This window comes from Cuculus canorus, chromosome 21 (genome assembly GCF_017976375.1).
Source record: "Cuculus canorus isolate bCucCan1 chromosome 21, bCucCan1.pri, whole genome shotgun sequence".
Classification (NCBI taxonomy): domain Eukaryota; kingdom Metazoa; phylum Chordata; class Aves; order Cuculiformes; family Cuculidae; genus Cuculus; species Cuculus canorus.
The window spans coordinates 3,181,837-3,195,132 of record NC_071421.1 but is presented as its reverse complement, the minus strand read 5'-3'; the positions used below and the strand labels follow the sequence as shown (position 1 = coordinate 3,195,132).

The following is a 13,296-nucleotide window of genomic DNA, read 5'->3' as shown; positions in this document are numbered from 1 at the left end:
TCCTTTTAACCACATCCATAATGGGTGGGAAGAGACAAGCCTGACAGCACCAAGAGTCCCGGAACGCAGGCGCGCTGCATGGGCTAAGGTGATAGTCTCATCGGGCCACCTCTCCGTGTTAATAAACTCACGTTGGCTCTCACACATGCTGAAATGAGTGTTCATCTTCCTCAGCATTCAGTTTTCCAAGGCTCAGGCATCAAGCCGCACTCGAAGCATCGTGGCAATAATAAACGCGACCTCACTTCTGCTCTGGTTTCATCTCTAAGAGCCGTACGTGGGACAGAAGCTCATTTGTGCAGCCCACTGAACTGTGTAGCAACAGGATAAACACCTCAGCAGCTCCAGATACTGTGGAACTGCTCCCACAAGGTGTTCGTCTACCTCAGCTTTCAAAAGTTTCCCCTCTTTGCTCTTTCATCAACATGGGGATGGCTCAAGGAGAGAAGGCTTTTGTGCAGGAGACACTGAAACCCCTCTGGACTCCCAGAGGGCTTCACCCCTTTGGCAGCTCCTGCAAAACTCCCAGCATCTCTCAAGCTCAAATTGGCGATTCCCCAGACCTGAAAACTTGGTACGGAGGAAACAGATTGAGGGTTTTTTTTCTGACATCAGAGAGAAAGCATCAGAACAGCTTCTACAAATCCATACTGAATTGTTCCTGTTTCAGTTTGAGATTCACATGATTTCTTTTATGTTATTTCACCCAAGCTGTCCTCCGGGGAACTAGAAATCCACTTCAAGTTTGGAAAACTAGCCACGGAGAATTATTTATTGTATAAGTGGCTAAAGATGGACAACTCGAAAGCCCTCCCAGCCACGGCACGCGACCTGATACAGCCCTGCCTGGGGCTGTCGAGGACAGTAACGTAGGGTTTGTCCTTTTGATGGGATTACAGCGGAGGCAGACACACAGACGGACAGATGAAATGCATTAGGAGCATCAGTAATAACTGTTAAGAGAAGGGATTTTAATTCTCCTTGTCCTTTGTCAGCAGAAGTGCAGCTCTCACACGAGTTACGCACGCTACAACGCGAGCCTGGGTTGGCAGAAGCTGACACAGCTGCTTCCCCGGAGCCGAGGAGCTTCCACAGCCGCCTTGTATGGAGAAATGGAAGCAAAACCAGCTCAGCTGCGGCGTGTGCACCTTTTACTTCGGCATTTCCACGCTTCCAGAGCTGCACGGATTTTATAGCTCTAACCCTCGCGTGTCACTAAAATGAAAACAAACCTTGTCTGCTTTGCACGGGCTCGTGCTTCAGAGACGATAACATCTCGTCAGACACCACAGGGCTTTTCCACAGGTAGAAAAGGTAAGAAAAGAAGTGCACGTGCTTCAGAATATTTGGGTATGGAAAAAAAAAGAAATTCTTATTGCAAAGAAGAACCGACAAAAATACAATTAGAAGCCCTGGAGTCACATGTTACGGATGCGGCCTCTGGTTGTAAATATTACGTTGATGCTCAGAGAGGTTCAACAGCGGAAGAACTGGCTGGGAGAGCAGCTGATTATATCACATAATTATCCAACACCCATTCCTCCAGCGTTCCTGTTTCACAAGATGAGACTCCTTAATAAATACCACTGAGGGGGAAAGAACTGCTCTGTAGATGTAGGGTTGGACCACCCCCTGCAAAAATGATACCTCAAGTCCAAAGGACTGAGCTAAGAAGACCCCGTATTTATTTTGTGTCTTCACTTCAGGTTCATTAAAGTTTTTTTTTCCCTTCTTTAAGCACTAAAAATAAAATTCCTGCTCTTCAAAACAAGTTCTCATTAAAGTTCTCTCCTTTCTTTAAGCACCACAGACGAAAACGCTGCCCTTCAAAAGGGCTCCTGCTTCAGCGCCTCACAGGGAGAAGGGGATAAAAAGCAAGGAAAAAAATCCAGTTGCATAAAAAAAAAATCGCTGCCTGTTCTCTCCATCTTGTTTGTCAAATGTATGGTTATATGTGTCTATCTGAAGTTCCATCAGTAACGCTCAGGACAAAGCAGGAATGTAACAGAAAAATAAATCAGTGCCTAATAGCTTTCAGAGAAACCAAGGGGAACACAATTATGTGGCATCTACATGCTAATCTACCAGACTTGAATCTCAAAGGAGTTCAAGTGCCCTACTCAAAATTCCTGCAGTGATAAGGGGTCTGCTGTGTTTGGCTGGGGTTCGGATAAAAGATTTTTATGATAATTATCTTTGCGCGGAACAATTTTGCATTTGCTTTCTTGTTAATTCCAGATCGGAATGGGGGTGCGAGGCAGCAGGAAGACAGCATTACCGAAAGGAAAAAAGTATTAAGAAGTCAAATATTTAATGTTGGCCTATTATAATATGAAAGCAATTACATGGCAAAAGCAGGAGACATTACCAAGAAGACACAGATCCACGTTACATGGGGACAAAGACGGAAACAAGGGGCACTTTCTGCTTGTTGGAATAAAAGCCTCTCAGAAACCAAAATGCAAAACAGAGGTGGGATTTCTTTCTGATTTCTTCCTGATATCAAAAAAAAAAGTGCGTGCAACTCCATCACTGTGAACGCCGAAATTATCTCGGCATTCTTAAGAAATATATTAACTTTTTAAGGGAGAACACTGAAAAAAATAACCCCATCCCTGCCATCTCAGTTCTCGTGCCGCCCACTCATCCACCTCACCCACGGACCTTTGGCAAGAGCTTGCGCCAGCCCTGATGCTCCTCAAACCATCCAGTTATTCACAACTGTTTCAAACTAACTGTGCACACCGTGTGCGTGCTCCTAAAGAGTTTTCCTACAAATTTGAACCTGAAAATTATATCTATATACAGGTAACAGAGAATAAATGTATTCAGAGTTGGGGTTGTTCAGCCTGGAGAAGAGAAGGTTCTAGGGAGAACTTAGAGCAGCTTCCAGTGCTGAAAGGGGCTCCAGGAAAGCCGGGGAGGGGCTCTGGATCAGGGATTGAAGGGACAGGATGAGGGGGAATGGTTTGAAGCTGAAAGAGGGGAGATTGAGATGAGATCTTAATGAGAAATTCTTCCCTTTGAGGGTGAGGAAGCCCTAACCCAGGTTGCCCAGAGCAGTGGTGGCTGCCCCATCCCTGGAGGGGTTCAAGGGCAGCGTGGATGGGGCTTGGAGCCCCTGATCCCATGGGAGGTGTCCCTGCCCATGGCAGGGGTGGAACTGGATGGGCTTTGAGGTCCCTTCCAACCCAAACCATTCCAGGATTCTATGTCCAGGCAAGACAACTCAAATTTCAGTGATTAATTATGTAGAAGAGTACCTCCAGCTAATAATTCAAAAATAACTGGTAGATGAGAACGTGTTTATAGAAATTAGTCATCAAATAACAATGTGAAACCCGCACCAGGCTCTACGTTCAATGAACAGACAGAAAAAGGCACAAATAATGTCCCCTAATAACCTCTCCAGTCGAGAACATCTAAGTACCTTCTACAACCTACACTAACTCTCCCTGTCACCAAATGTCAAGGAAACCAAGAACCTCATAAAATAGAGCAGAGCTTTGCAAGTCCAGCCTGATTCCCATTTCATTTCCGCACCATGAAAAAGGAATAAGGACTCAGCATCTTCTCTTTTCTTTTACTTTTCCCACCTCTCTTCAGGTCCTCTTGAACACCACACAGCACCAGCCCGGTGTGGGGAGAGAATCCGAAACTTTAACCCTGTTGATCCTTGTCCTCACTTAACCTGGAAAGCACCACGGTCTTTTAGGCAGTCTGTGCAATTACTGAACTCCAGTACCTCACAGGAGGACATTTAGAGGAGGAAGGTTGTCCTAACACGTGAAGAAGTGAATAAGGCTTAGTCTTTCAGGTTGCTCCACAGGCAATATGCCCTTAAGGAAACTTCTCCCTCTGCCACCCTGTGCACCTTGTCCTGCGAGACCAACTCTCTTCAAGGCAGGAGAGACATGGCACTAATAAAAATGCAACATTTTGCTTAAAAATAACCATTCTTTTGGCCTCCACTGCATCATTTCATGGTTTCAGGGTTGTCTATGCTCTAGCAACAACAATTCCAGTAACAACTCTTCCATCTTCTGCCTGCATCTCCCTTTTCCATGCAATTCGAAGCTCTAAAGACCAGTGTTTTGCAAGCCTTGGAATGGTTTGGCCCATTTTTATCACACCTGAAGAAACAGGGTGACCTTGGGAATTAAACAGGTATCTCCGATCATATCCAACTCCACAATGTTCCTCAAAGAGAAGCAGCAAATTAATCTGGTGCGTGCCTTAAGGTTAATAACAACTCGCCTGCTGTCTAAGACGGAGAGTCTCACCGGAGAAAGAGGGTCAATAAGCATAAAATACCAACAGTGACAGGAGGGGTGGGTACCGATGGGTTTTTGTCCCAGTTTAGCACTAACCGAGGTTTCTCAGCATCGCTAGGTTTGCTGGCAAGAGGTGCAAAAGGGTCCTATCCAGCAAAACGAGGCCTTACCTTCCATGCTGGGCGCCATGTTCCCAAGGGAATAACCACCTTCCTTCAAATAGACCAAGAGCTCTTCTCCTGGCTCAATTTCTTTAATAACTTTATAATAGATCTGGGAATCAGAAACAAAAAATTGAGAGACATGTTAAATATGCAAAGACTTGCATTTTACATTTTAACCAATAACAAATTATCCCAGCTAATAGGGGAGGCTGTCACTTGATTGGTGTGATAATTGCTGCCGAGAGCTCTTTTCTTCTGCCTTTATTTTCCTCTATGTGTGTCAGCGTTTCACACTGCTTGCACAATAAAGTGGTATTTATGGTAACAGCCTCTCTCTTTTAAATTACACCAAATCTTCCCATTGTTTTCCCTACCTCCTATAAGCTCAGTGTGTTTGTTATAGCGAAGGGAAGATTAATTTGATGGAATTGATGCATTTAAGTCTCCACTTCTCTTAAACGAAATCGGGCTGATGATTAAAGAGATGAATTAGCACATGTGTAGGTTACTCCCACCTAGAGCCTGAGGACTTGGCCCCTACAGACAAGATCTGAACCGCTCCAGGTGAGCGGTTTATCCCCACGTAGACTTCCTGTCTCTGGACCTTCTGGAAGGTGGACCTCAGTGGTTTCATCCCCTCTGCCAAAACAGGAGGGTTTTGTGGAGGAGGAGTGTGCCGAAAGTGGCTTATTCCTCCGAGCAGGCGGAGAGCTTGCTGCTCCCCTGCAATGACTGATAACTACATCGTGCTCATCGTCGTTGGCTGCCCATGGATACCACCAGAGATCTTATAGCGACCTTCAGGTACCTGAAGGAGCTACAGGAAAGCTGGAGAGGGGCTGTTCATAAAGGCTTGTGGGGATAGGACGAGGGGGAATGGGTACAAACTGGAGAGGGGCAGATTTAGACTGGACATGAGGAAGAATTTCTTCACCATGAGAGTGGGGAGACAGTTTGCCCAGGGAAGCTGTGGCTGTCCCACCCCTGGAGGTGTTCCAGGCCAGGTTGGATGGGCCTTGGGCAGCCTGATCCAGTGGGATGTCTCTGCCCATGGCAGGGGGTTGGAACTGGATGATCTTTAAGGTCCCTTCCAACCCAAACTATTCTATGATCTACGATTTTCTATGATCACCCAACGCAGTGGCTGGGCAGTCCCTGGAGATCTCCCCAAGGGAAACCACGAAAGACAGCAGCAGAGTGGATTCAACAGACTGGGGGTTTGCATGACTGACACAGAGGAGAGTCAGAACTATGTGAAATCCAGAAGACTTGGGGTTTTCCATGTTCTACACATTTTTGGAGTATGATGGGCACTGTCCTTTTCTAACAATAACACTGTGAGAATTCAAGAGATGATGGAAGGGAGTAGGACCAGGAGCAGGAATGGGATTGGGAACAGGAGCAGGACCAGGAACAGGAATAGAATCAGGAATAGAAGTGGAGTGGGAGCAGGAACGGGATGGGAACAGAAGCAGGAGCAGGAATGTGAGTGGGGCCAGGAGAGGGGAGGGGGTCAGGATTGGAAATGGGAGTGGGAATGGGAAGGGAACAGGAGCAGAATCGGGAGTGGAAATAGGATCAGGAATAGAAATGGGATGGGAGCAGGAACGGGATGGGATCAGGACAGGAGTCGGAGCAGGAACGGGAGGGGAAATGGGACAGGAATGGGCAGGAGATCGGTGTTGGGAATGGGATGGGGATCCCGCTCCAGCAGAGGGCAGGCTCTGCCCGGCAGCCTCGGACACCAGACACCCACAGTGCTGTCCCCATCCCTCTGGCAGAAGGGATCCATCCTGCTCTCTGAGCCCCCATCCCACCAACGGAGCCCCCACCCTGCACCCAATATAGCCACGAGCAGAGATTTCTCCCTCAGCTGATGACCCCAAACCAGATAAGCACTAAAATACAAACCCCGATCTCCAGGGCACGCCTGGATCAAAGGCACAGCCACAGATCCATCACCTCTAACTCCTCTGCTCCCGTTTGTGCTCACAACGAAGCAGCTGTTTGCAGATAAAAACTCCGCCAAGAAATATAGAGTTTCTCTTTCAAGAAATACCGTACCAGCTTCATTAGTGACCAGGGGAAAGCTGGATTCTGCCGGAGTCTTTATTTCATCAAACATTTCATTATAATAATTATCTTGCACCCACGCTACTGGTGGTCTGAATTAATTAAAACTACTGCTGGCTTTCCTTTCCTTTTTCATTTGTTGTGCACCGGAAAAGATCAGATTCACTGATCCATCAGAACAGTCATAAATCATTGCCGGTCATCATTTATACAAAAACTCCCTCTGTTATCATTTCCTATCTCTCACAGCACAACGAGCACCTCTCCTAACGAATACTCACTTTTACTTAGCACAAAATAGTTAACAATATTAGCTTTATTGTTAACTATATAACATATAACTATATAACATATAACTATATAACATATAACTATATAACATATAACTATATAACATATAACTATATAACATATAACTATATAACTATATAGCTTTGGGCAGCGCTCTCACAGATGATTGAAAATACACCATTTCTTGATTTTTATCACAACTCAGGCGTGGGACGCTAACGGGAGAAAAAAGAAAGGAAAGCCAAGAAAGCCCAGAAGAATCCTTTTCCAGCTTGGATGTAGGGATCTGCTCTGCGACTGCTCCTGCGGATGAAACCCAGCGCAGTACGACGCCGGTGCCAACACTTTGCAGTGTTTAACCGAGCGATGTGGTGCAATCCCTGCACGCATCGGTAACGCAGAACTGCTGCAGCTGATCCCATTCCCAGGCGGATCTTGCTCCGAGTGGAGCACAGAACGAGCCAAGCTGGACCTCTTCCTCTAAGAAAAAGTGTTCTTGAGAGAGAGACCGCTCAAACAAGGGGGTGGTTGTGCGGTCCCAGCTTCGAGGCAAGCAAAGGGGATGGAATGTGTCGAGTGAGAAAAGTGCAACTGAGCGTCCCCCTCCTTATTTTGGGGTGTCTGAGAAGGAATAGCCCCGTTCACCTGCTGCTGAGCTACGGCTGCTGTTTCTCCCAGCGTTACTGCTGCAACATGTTGGCACCGCAGGCAAGAAGAGTGTTAAGAGAGCGGAGAACGCAGCTGCCGAGTGCCCCCAAAGATCAACCCCCAGCGCCGCTAACCGCATCGGCGTGCGGTGGAGGGGACGGCTGAAGACAATTCCCAGGGAGCTAAAAGCGGCTGCTTTACGTTCTTGCCTTGCAAACGGTTAACAGTGCCAGAAACCCGGCGGGACTCCACGGCACAGAGTTCTGTCCGCTGTCGGAGCACAGGTTTGGCCCCTGTGTTCCTGGCCAGAACCAGGCTGCGCGTTTTGCTTCTGTTTAGATGTTTTCTGCCTTTGGAGCAGCCTTCGCTTTGTTTTAGCTAAGCCACATTGCTTTTTATTTCCTCTTTTTAAAGCACTGTATTACCTACCCAGGATTCCTGCACAGAGCCACCAAATATCTATGTGGAACATGTATAAAATACCTGTTATACACACACATCAGACTGGCTTATTAAAAAGGACCAATTTTCCCATTTGCTGTACCTCCTATCGATCCCTCATCCCTCTTTTTTCCAATATACATAAAACAAACAAAAGCAGCAGCTCTTATCCTGCAAGTGAGCTTACAGCTATTAATTTATTGTACACCCTCTGCTTAATATCAGAGTCTCCTGGATCAGAACAGATCAACCACTGAAGCATTTGCCCCAAAAAGGCAGCAGCAGCAACAGGAAAAAATAAAACAGAAGTCGAGTATCATTTTCCAGATGCATTTAGCAAATCGTATCGTTCCTACTACTACTCTTTTCCTAACTTTCTTTAGAAACACAATTATCTCAGTCAATCAAGGAGCTTCTGTTCTTTTGAAATACTTATCTAGGATAAATAAATATAAAGAAAACGTTATTTTCTGCGCAGAATGAGGGACGGTAAAAGACCTCAGTACGAGGTGAGTGAAAGTGGAATGGCCCCTCAGATATTTATCCTGTCGCTCCGTCGAAACCGAGAGCCAGGAGCGGCCTTGTGTGAGCACCGAGCAGCTCACGGCGTACGACAAGGAGCTGCTGATAAATGTTGGCTCTTGGTTTGCAGGCTCCGTGCTGTAAGAGCAGCATTGTGGGCATGGAATCAGCAATCAGCAGCTCATTTTAACGAAGCAGGCTGAAATTCAGAGCTTTGTGCCTCCATCTCTTCTAAATTGCTTAAATCATGAACATTTATGATATTTTTGTATTTTTTTTTCTTGCCTGCACCCAAAGTTAAGTTATTTAAAAGCATTTTAAACCAGGAACTAAGTTCACAAAGCGGGACGACATTTCAGTGCACCCAGAGCTATCCCCATGAGCTGCCCTATTTCACACTGCCTCCAGCTTCAGCTTCTCTGCCAGCTACAGGTTTCTAAATGTTTTCATTAGAAGTGTATTTTCCTGTCCTCAGCTCATATTTTGTGTGCATCCAAATATCCCTCCTGTTTGCAAAACGGGAATAACGTCGAGACTGCATTTCTCATTTAAGTGAGGTCTGAAACAGTAACTTCTATTTGAATTGTACTCGATTTGAGCTTTGTGAAACTCCCAACTTTGATTGCTCACCTTGAGTCCATTTTTGGTTTCAAAGAGCGTTACAACCACTAGATGACATTAGCAAAACCCCATTAATGCCATGTCACATCCCTCACCCGGACCTCTACCAGCATTTCTGTAAGACGCCCATTAGGTTTTTACTTCCCATCCTCTTCATCAGACCCTCAAACCACTTCCCTCTTTCTCTCTCCATTCTTAAACACAAACAACAGCTGAGTTTACAGCTTGGAATTATACTCCCTACCCACCACTTGCAACTGGAAACGTGAACTTCCTCCAGTTTGGATGGCAAGGAAATACCAGCACTGGTTTCCATTTGACTCGTGTTTTGTTACCATAACCTCTTTGACAATAGGTGGAACCTCTCACACCTTCTTCCCAACCACAGAAGGAGACTGGATGATCACACAAATCCAGAGGGCTTAAATAAGTGTAAGGATGCTGCAGCAGAGCTGCTGAACGGATGAATCCTCTGGTTGGTCCTGCTATACACTGTCCTCCACCCAACTCACCCCAGGAGCTGTTGGGGTGCAAGGGGTGCAAGGGGAGCAGAGCAGCCTGGTAATCGCTGGAGTCGTTACCTGGTCATTGACGTGACACACGGCTAGATTCTGTTCATCGCAGGAACAGGCCACGCGGACGTACTTCAGCCAGTTCCCAGCGCCACTCTGGCTGGTGTCAAGGCAGAATTTCTCATTTCCCAGGTCGTCAGCAATCTGTAGAACAGCAGAAGGAATACATGGGTCAACTGATAGCAAGCGATAGCTACAGAAAGAATTAAAAAGGAGAATGATTTGCAATGCAGGATTCCAAACAAGAAAGCTGGATGGAATACATATAAAAGAAGAGACATATGACAAGACTAAAATCAGCTCTTAGGCGCAACTTGAAGTTCTAGGTTAGCAGAACCTCTACGGAAAGAGATCAGAATTATCCATGAGCAACAGGCTCAGAATCATGGAGACAAACATTAGGTTCTAATAGCCACACCAGCTTAAGTAATTGAAGCAGATGACTTCTCCAGATTGTCATAATGTTAATTAAATGCTCCATCTTCACGTTATCTGTTTTAGCCTTTCACGCAGGATTATTTGTTGCTATAAATAAAGAGCAAATATCAGCACAGATCACTTCTCACAGTGCTGTGACATTATATTTTAAAGAACGCTGTAATAAATGCCTTCATTTATGTAACGACACGAGAAGAAATCCACTGTCACTGGAAGATCTGCGTGGCTGAAGGCGGGATGAAACTTGGCTGGGGTGCACAAGAGGAATCCTTCCAAACGAAACCCCTCGAATGCTTACAAGTCCAGGTGTGCGGGGGAGAAAGGGTTAATTGAGGGGTTCTGGGCTAAAGAAAACCACTGTTTCACCAGGAAGACACTTAGCGCTGAGGATTCCAGAACTGGACACAGTATTCCAGATGAGGTCTCATGTGGCCAAGAACCTGTGGCCATGGCTGTTGGGGACACGGTTTAGCAGACACGGTGGTGGTGTTGGGTTGATGGTTGGGCTGGATGAGCTTAGAGGTCTTTTCCAACTGTAATGATTCCACGAATAAGCCGTAGCCCACTGACCTCCCAGTACCACCACTCATTTATTCGGGGTGAAATCCAGTCAATACAACAGAGCAAACTCCAGGACTACATGAAGGGTGTTATTCCATAGCTGCACGTTACAGATAGCGGCTATCGGACACCAGAATCGCTTGGCTAAAGGCACTCCGGCAGCTCCGGGAAACCCAGAGCTCAGCTCCCATTCACCCGCTGTTTTGCAGGGCCCTGCACAAAGCTCGGCTGCTCAGAAGGAGGTCCCATCTTCGCTAGAAATCACCTGAAACTCTGCGGTTTCATCTGAGTGGAGCTTTGAAACCCAAACAGGAGACGTGAACTCTCACAGATCAAAATGAGAAGAAGAGAGAGGTTGCACGAAACCTTGAGAACTTCAGCCCCTGTTTTTCACACACGCTCACTCTACGCCAGAAATAGAACCAGGGATCACGAACAGAGGCTCAGCAGCGTCACTGAACGAGATTTTGCATATTCCTGTCCCTTAAAGAATGGTTTGCGTCGGTTGTTATTGATAAGGAACCTTTAAGGTCGGAACAGTTGGGAAAGAAAACAAATATTACGGAGGCAGAAAAGAGTGGACAAAGTATTACCAACAACGCTGCTGTTAAATAGCAAGAAGTTACTGCTTCCCAGCGAGGTAATTAGTTCTCCTATCCTGTTACACTTACCAGTAAAAGGCATTAGAGATTTTTAACTCGGGAGTTTCCTAGCATTTTTGCTAACACATTTTTCCTTGCAATTTATCTTTTAGATAGTATCTAGCTTTCTAATTCACAAGGAACGTCATCTGCCTGATTAATAATAGGGTTTTTTTATTGTGTACCCTCAATTGGGAGCAAACCAAAGTAAGTATAGGTTAAAGTACTAGTTATTAGTCCCTGGCAGTTACGTATTCTTTAGCTACCTGCAATTTATCACAGATAAAGCAAGATACTATCTACAAGAACCCAGACCAGTTGCATAAATCCTGCCTTTAAATGACAATTGCTCCATAAAGATATCAGTACTTGCAAGCACATAGTACGTGCCCTTCCCCTACAGTTGGAGTAAGAAATATGGGTGATAGCTCTCCTAGGTTGGCAAATACTTGCAATGTAATTCCCTAGAATCCCTCAATATCTGCCTAACAGAGGGTCAAACTGCCTGGAAAGGCTGATTTTCTCAGACCCGCTGCGATGCAGCACCTCTGACCACCGGAGCACACAAAGCACTGCCAGCCCGGTTACGGAGTAGGAGCCTTCTCGAGCTCAGCTCGCTGTGGTTGACACCTCTAATTAAAGATCAAGTTCACACCCTCATGCTCTTTTCTGATGTTCCATGTGAAAGTTATATCACAGTCTATAAAACACTGTACAGTCTAATAGCGAACGCAAGTTACTCTCTGCATGATAGACCTGTTCCTGTCAAACACGAGAATATTCTCAGTGCCTCTTACCCCACCTTAAAAAAACCCGGAAAAACAAACTGAAACTTTTTACCACATCATCTTCCAGTCTAGACCAGAAGGAAATCCAAAATTTCCTCTCTCGAAATTCTCCAAAGCGAGTGTTTACAAGTTATTGTAACTAAAAAGCCTTTCTGTTTGCAGGTTGGGCTTTGGAATGAGCATAAATCCTTCACCTTTATATGCTGTTTTGAAGAAGCACTAAGAGACAATTGATGCTCTGAAAATGACCAAATGGAAAAAGGAAAGGGGAAGGCAAATAGTGTTATCTATGGCTAAATTAAAGAGAGCAAATGGAAGCTGGAAGGGTCCAATCACCTGATTGGGAACGTACTCATTAAAAGTCATATCTAGTTCTATTAAAGCACTTGGTTATTCGCGGTTCAGAGCAGAGCTAAGTTCATCTCTATCAGGGACAAATCAGGAACTTTAATCCTAAACCCATTCATCCATAGATCCCCCTGTTGACCCGGACAGGTGAAGGCTGACATCAGGTATTTGGCATCAACAGCACAAAAAAAAGATGTCAGAGGAATTAAACACCCAACAGAAAATCACGTGTAAATCAGAGGAATCTGACTTGGTGGAGCGGAGGTTTGATTCTTATGGGAGCAAGGATCTCAGCAGCTTCCATTCTATCCTACCCGCCCAATCCCTTGTCATGGATTTCTCACTGCTTTTTTTTTTTTCACCGAGCATGCCAAAACCCAAGTTCACCTTTTCTCTTTCTGCTGCAGATGGCGAGTTCAGAACAGACTTCGTACTCATTAACCCAAGGCACCTCCCATCACTTCTGTCTACAAACCCAACAGCTCATCCAAGTGCTCTCCACTCCCCTTCCCTGCCGGTAAGAGTGCCGTGACTCTGCCGTGCTGAGACGGCTGCTATCTATTCCCAGAATGCTATTTCATCTTTTCCTGACTCCAAAGTCCTCATCCTTCTCCTCGTCAGTCTCTCTGGTTAAAACAAATGCACCTTCACGTTCCTTTGGATCACAGGGGTTCATCTGGCCCACTGCAGAGACACGGATTTGGGACGTGGAGCCAGAACGTTGGCTGTGGTTGCGGTTCAGACTCGTCTCTCCCCAGCCAAAAGGAAATGGTTGTCATGTTCCAGGGCTCACTTTGCAGCTTCATCTGCCGTCTGCTCAACGGCATTCAGGATCCGAGTCCAAAAGGCTCATTGATCTTGCGAAGGCTCCGCTTGATAATTTATTCGCGTCAGAAATGCTGAGTTATGAAGCA

General features: G+C 45.8%; 1 protein-coding gene across 4 annotated transcripts in view; it reads right to left on the bottom strand.

Moving 5' to 3' along the window:
* PRDM16 (PR/SET domain 16) overlaps positions 1-13,296 on the bottom strand; it is a 313,098-nt gene that overhangs the window by 40,715 nt on the left and 259,087 nt on the right. For all 4 annotated transcript variants that reach the window (XM_009561558.2, XM_054085576.1, XM_054085577.1 and 1 more), the window contains 2 exons: positions 9,616-9,750; positions 4,445-4,547 (listed from right to left, as the gene is read on the bottom strand). In XM_009561558.2, coding sequence (XP_009559853.2) covers positions 4,445-4,547; positions 9,616-9,750 — 238 coding nt within the window. The remainder of the gene's footprint in view (positions 1-4,444; positions 4,548-9,615; positions 9,751-13,296) is intronic.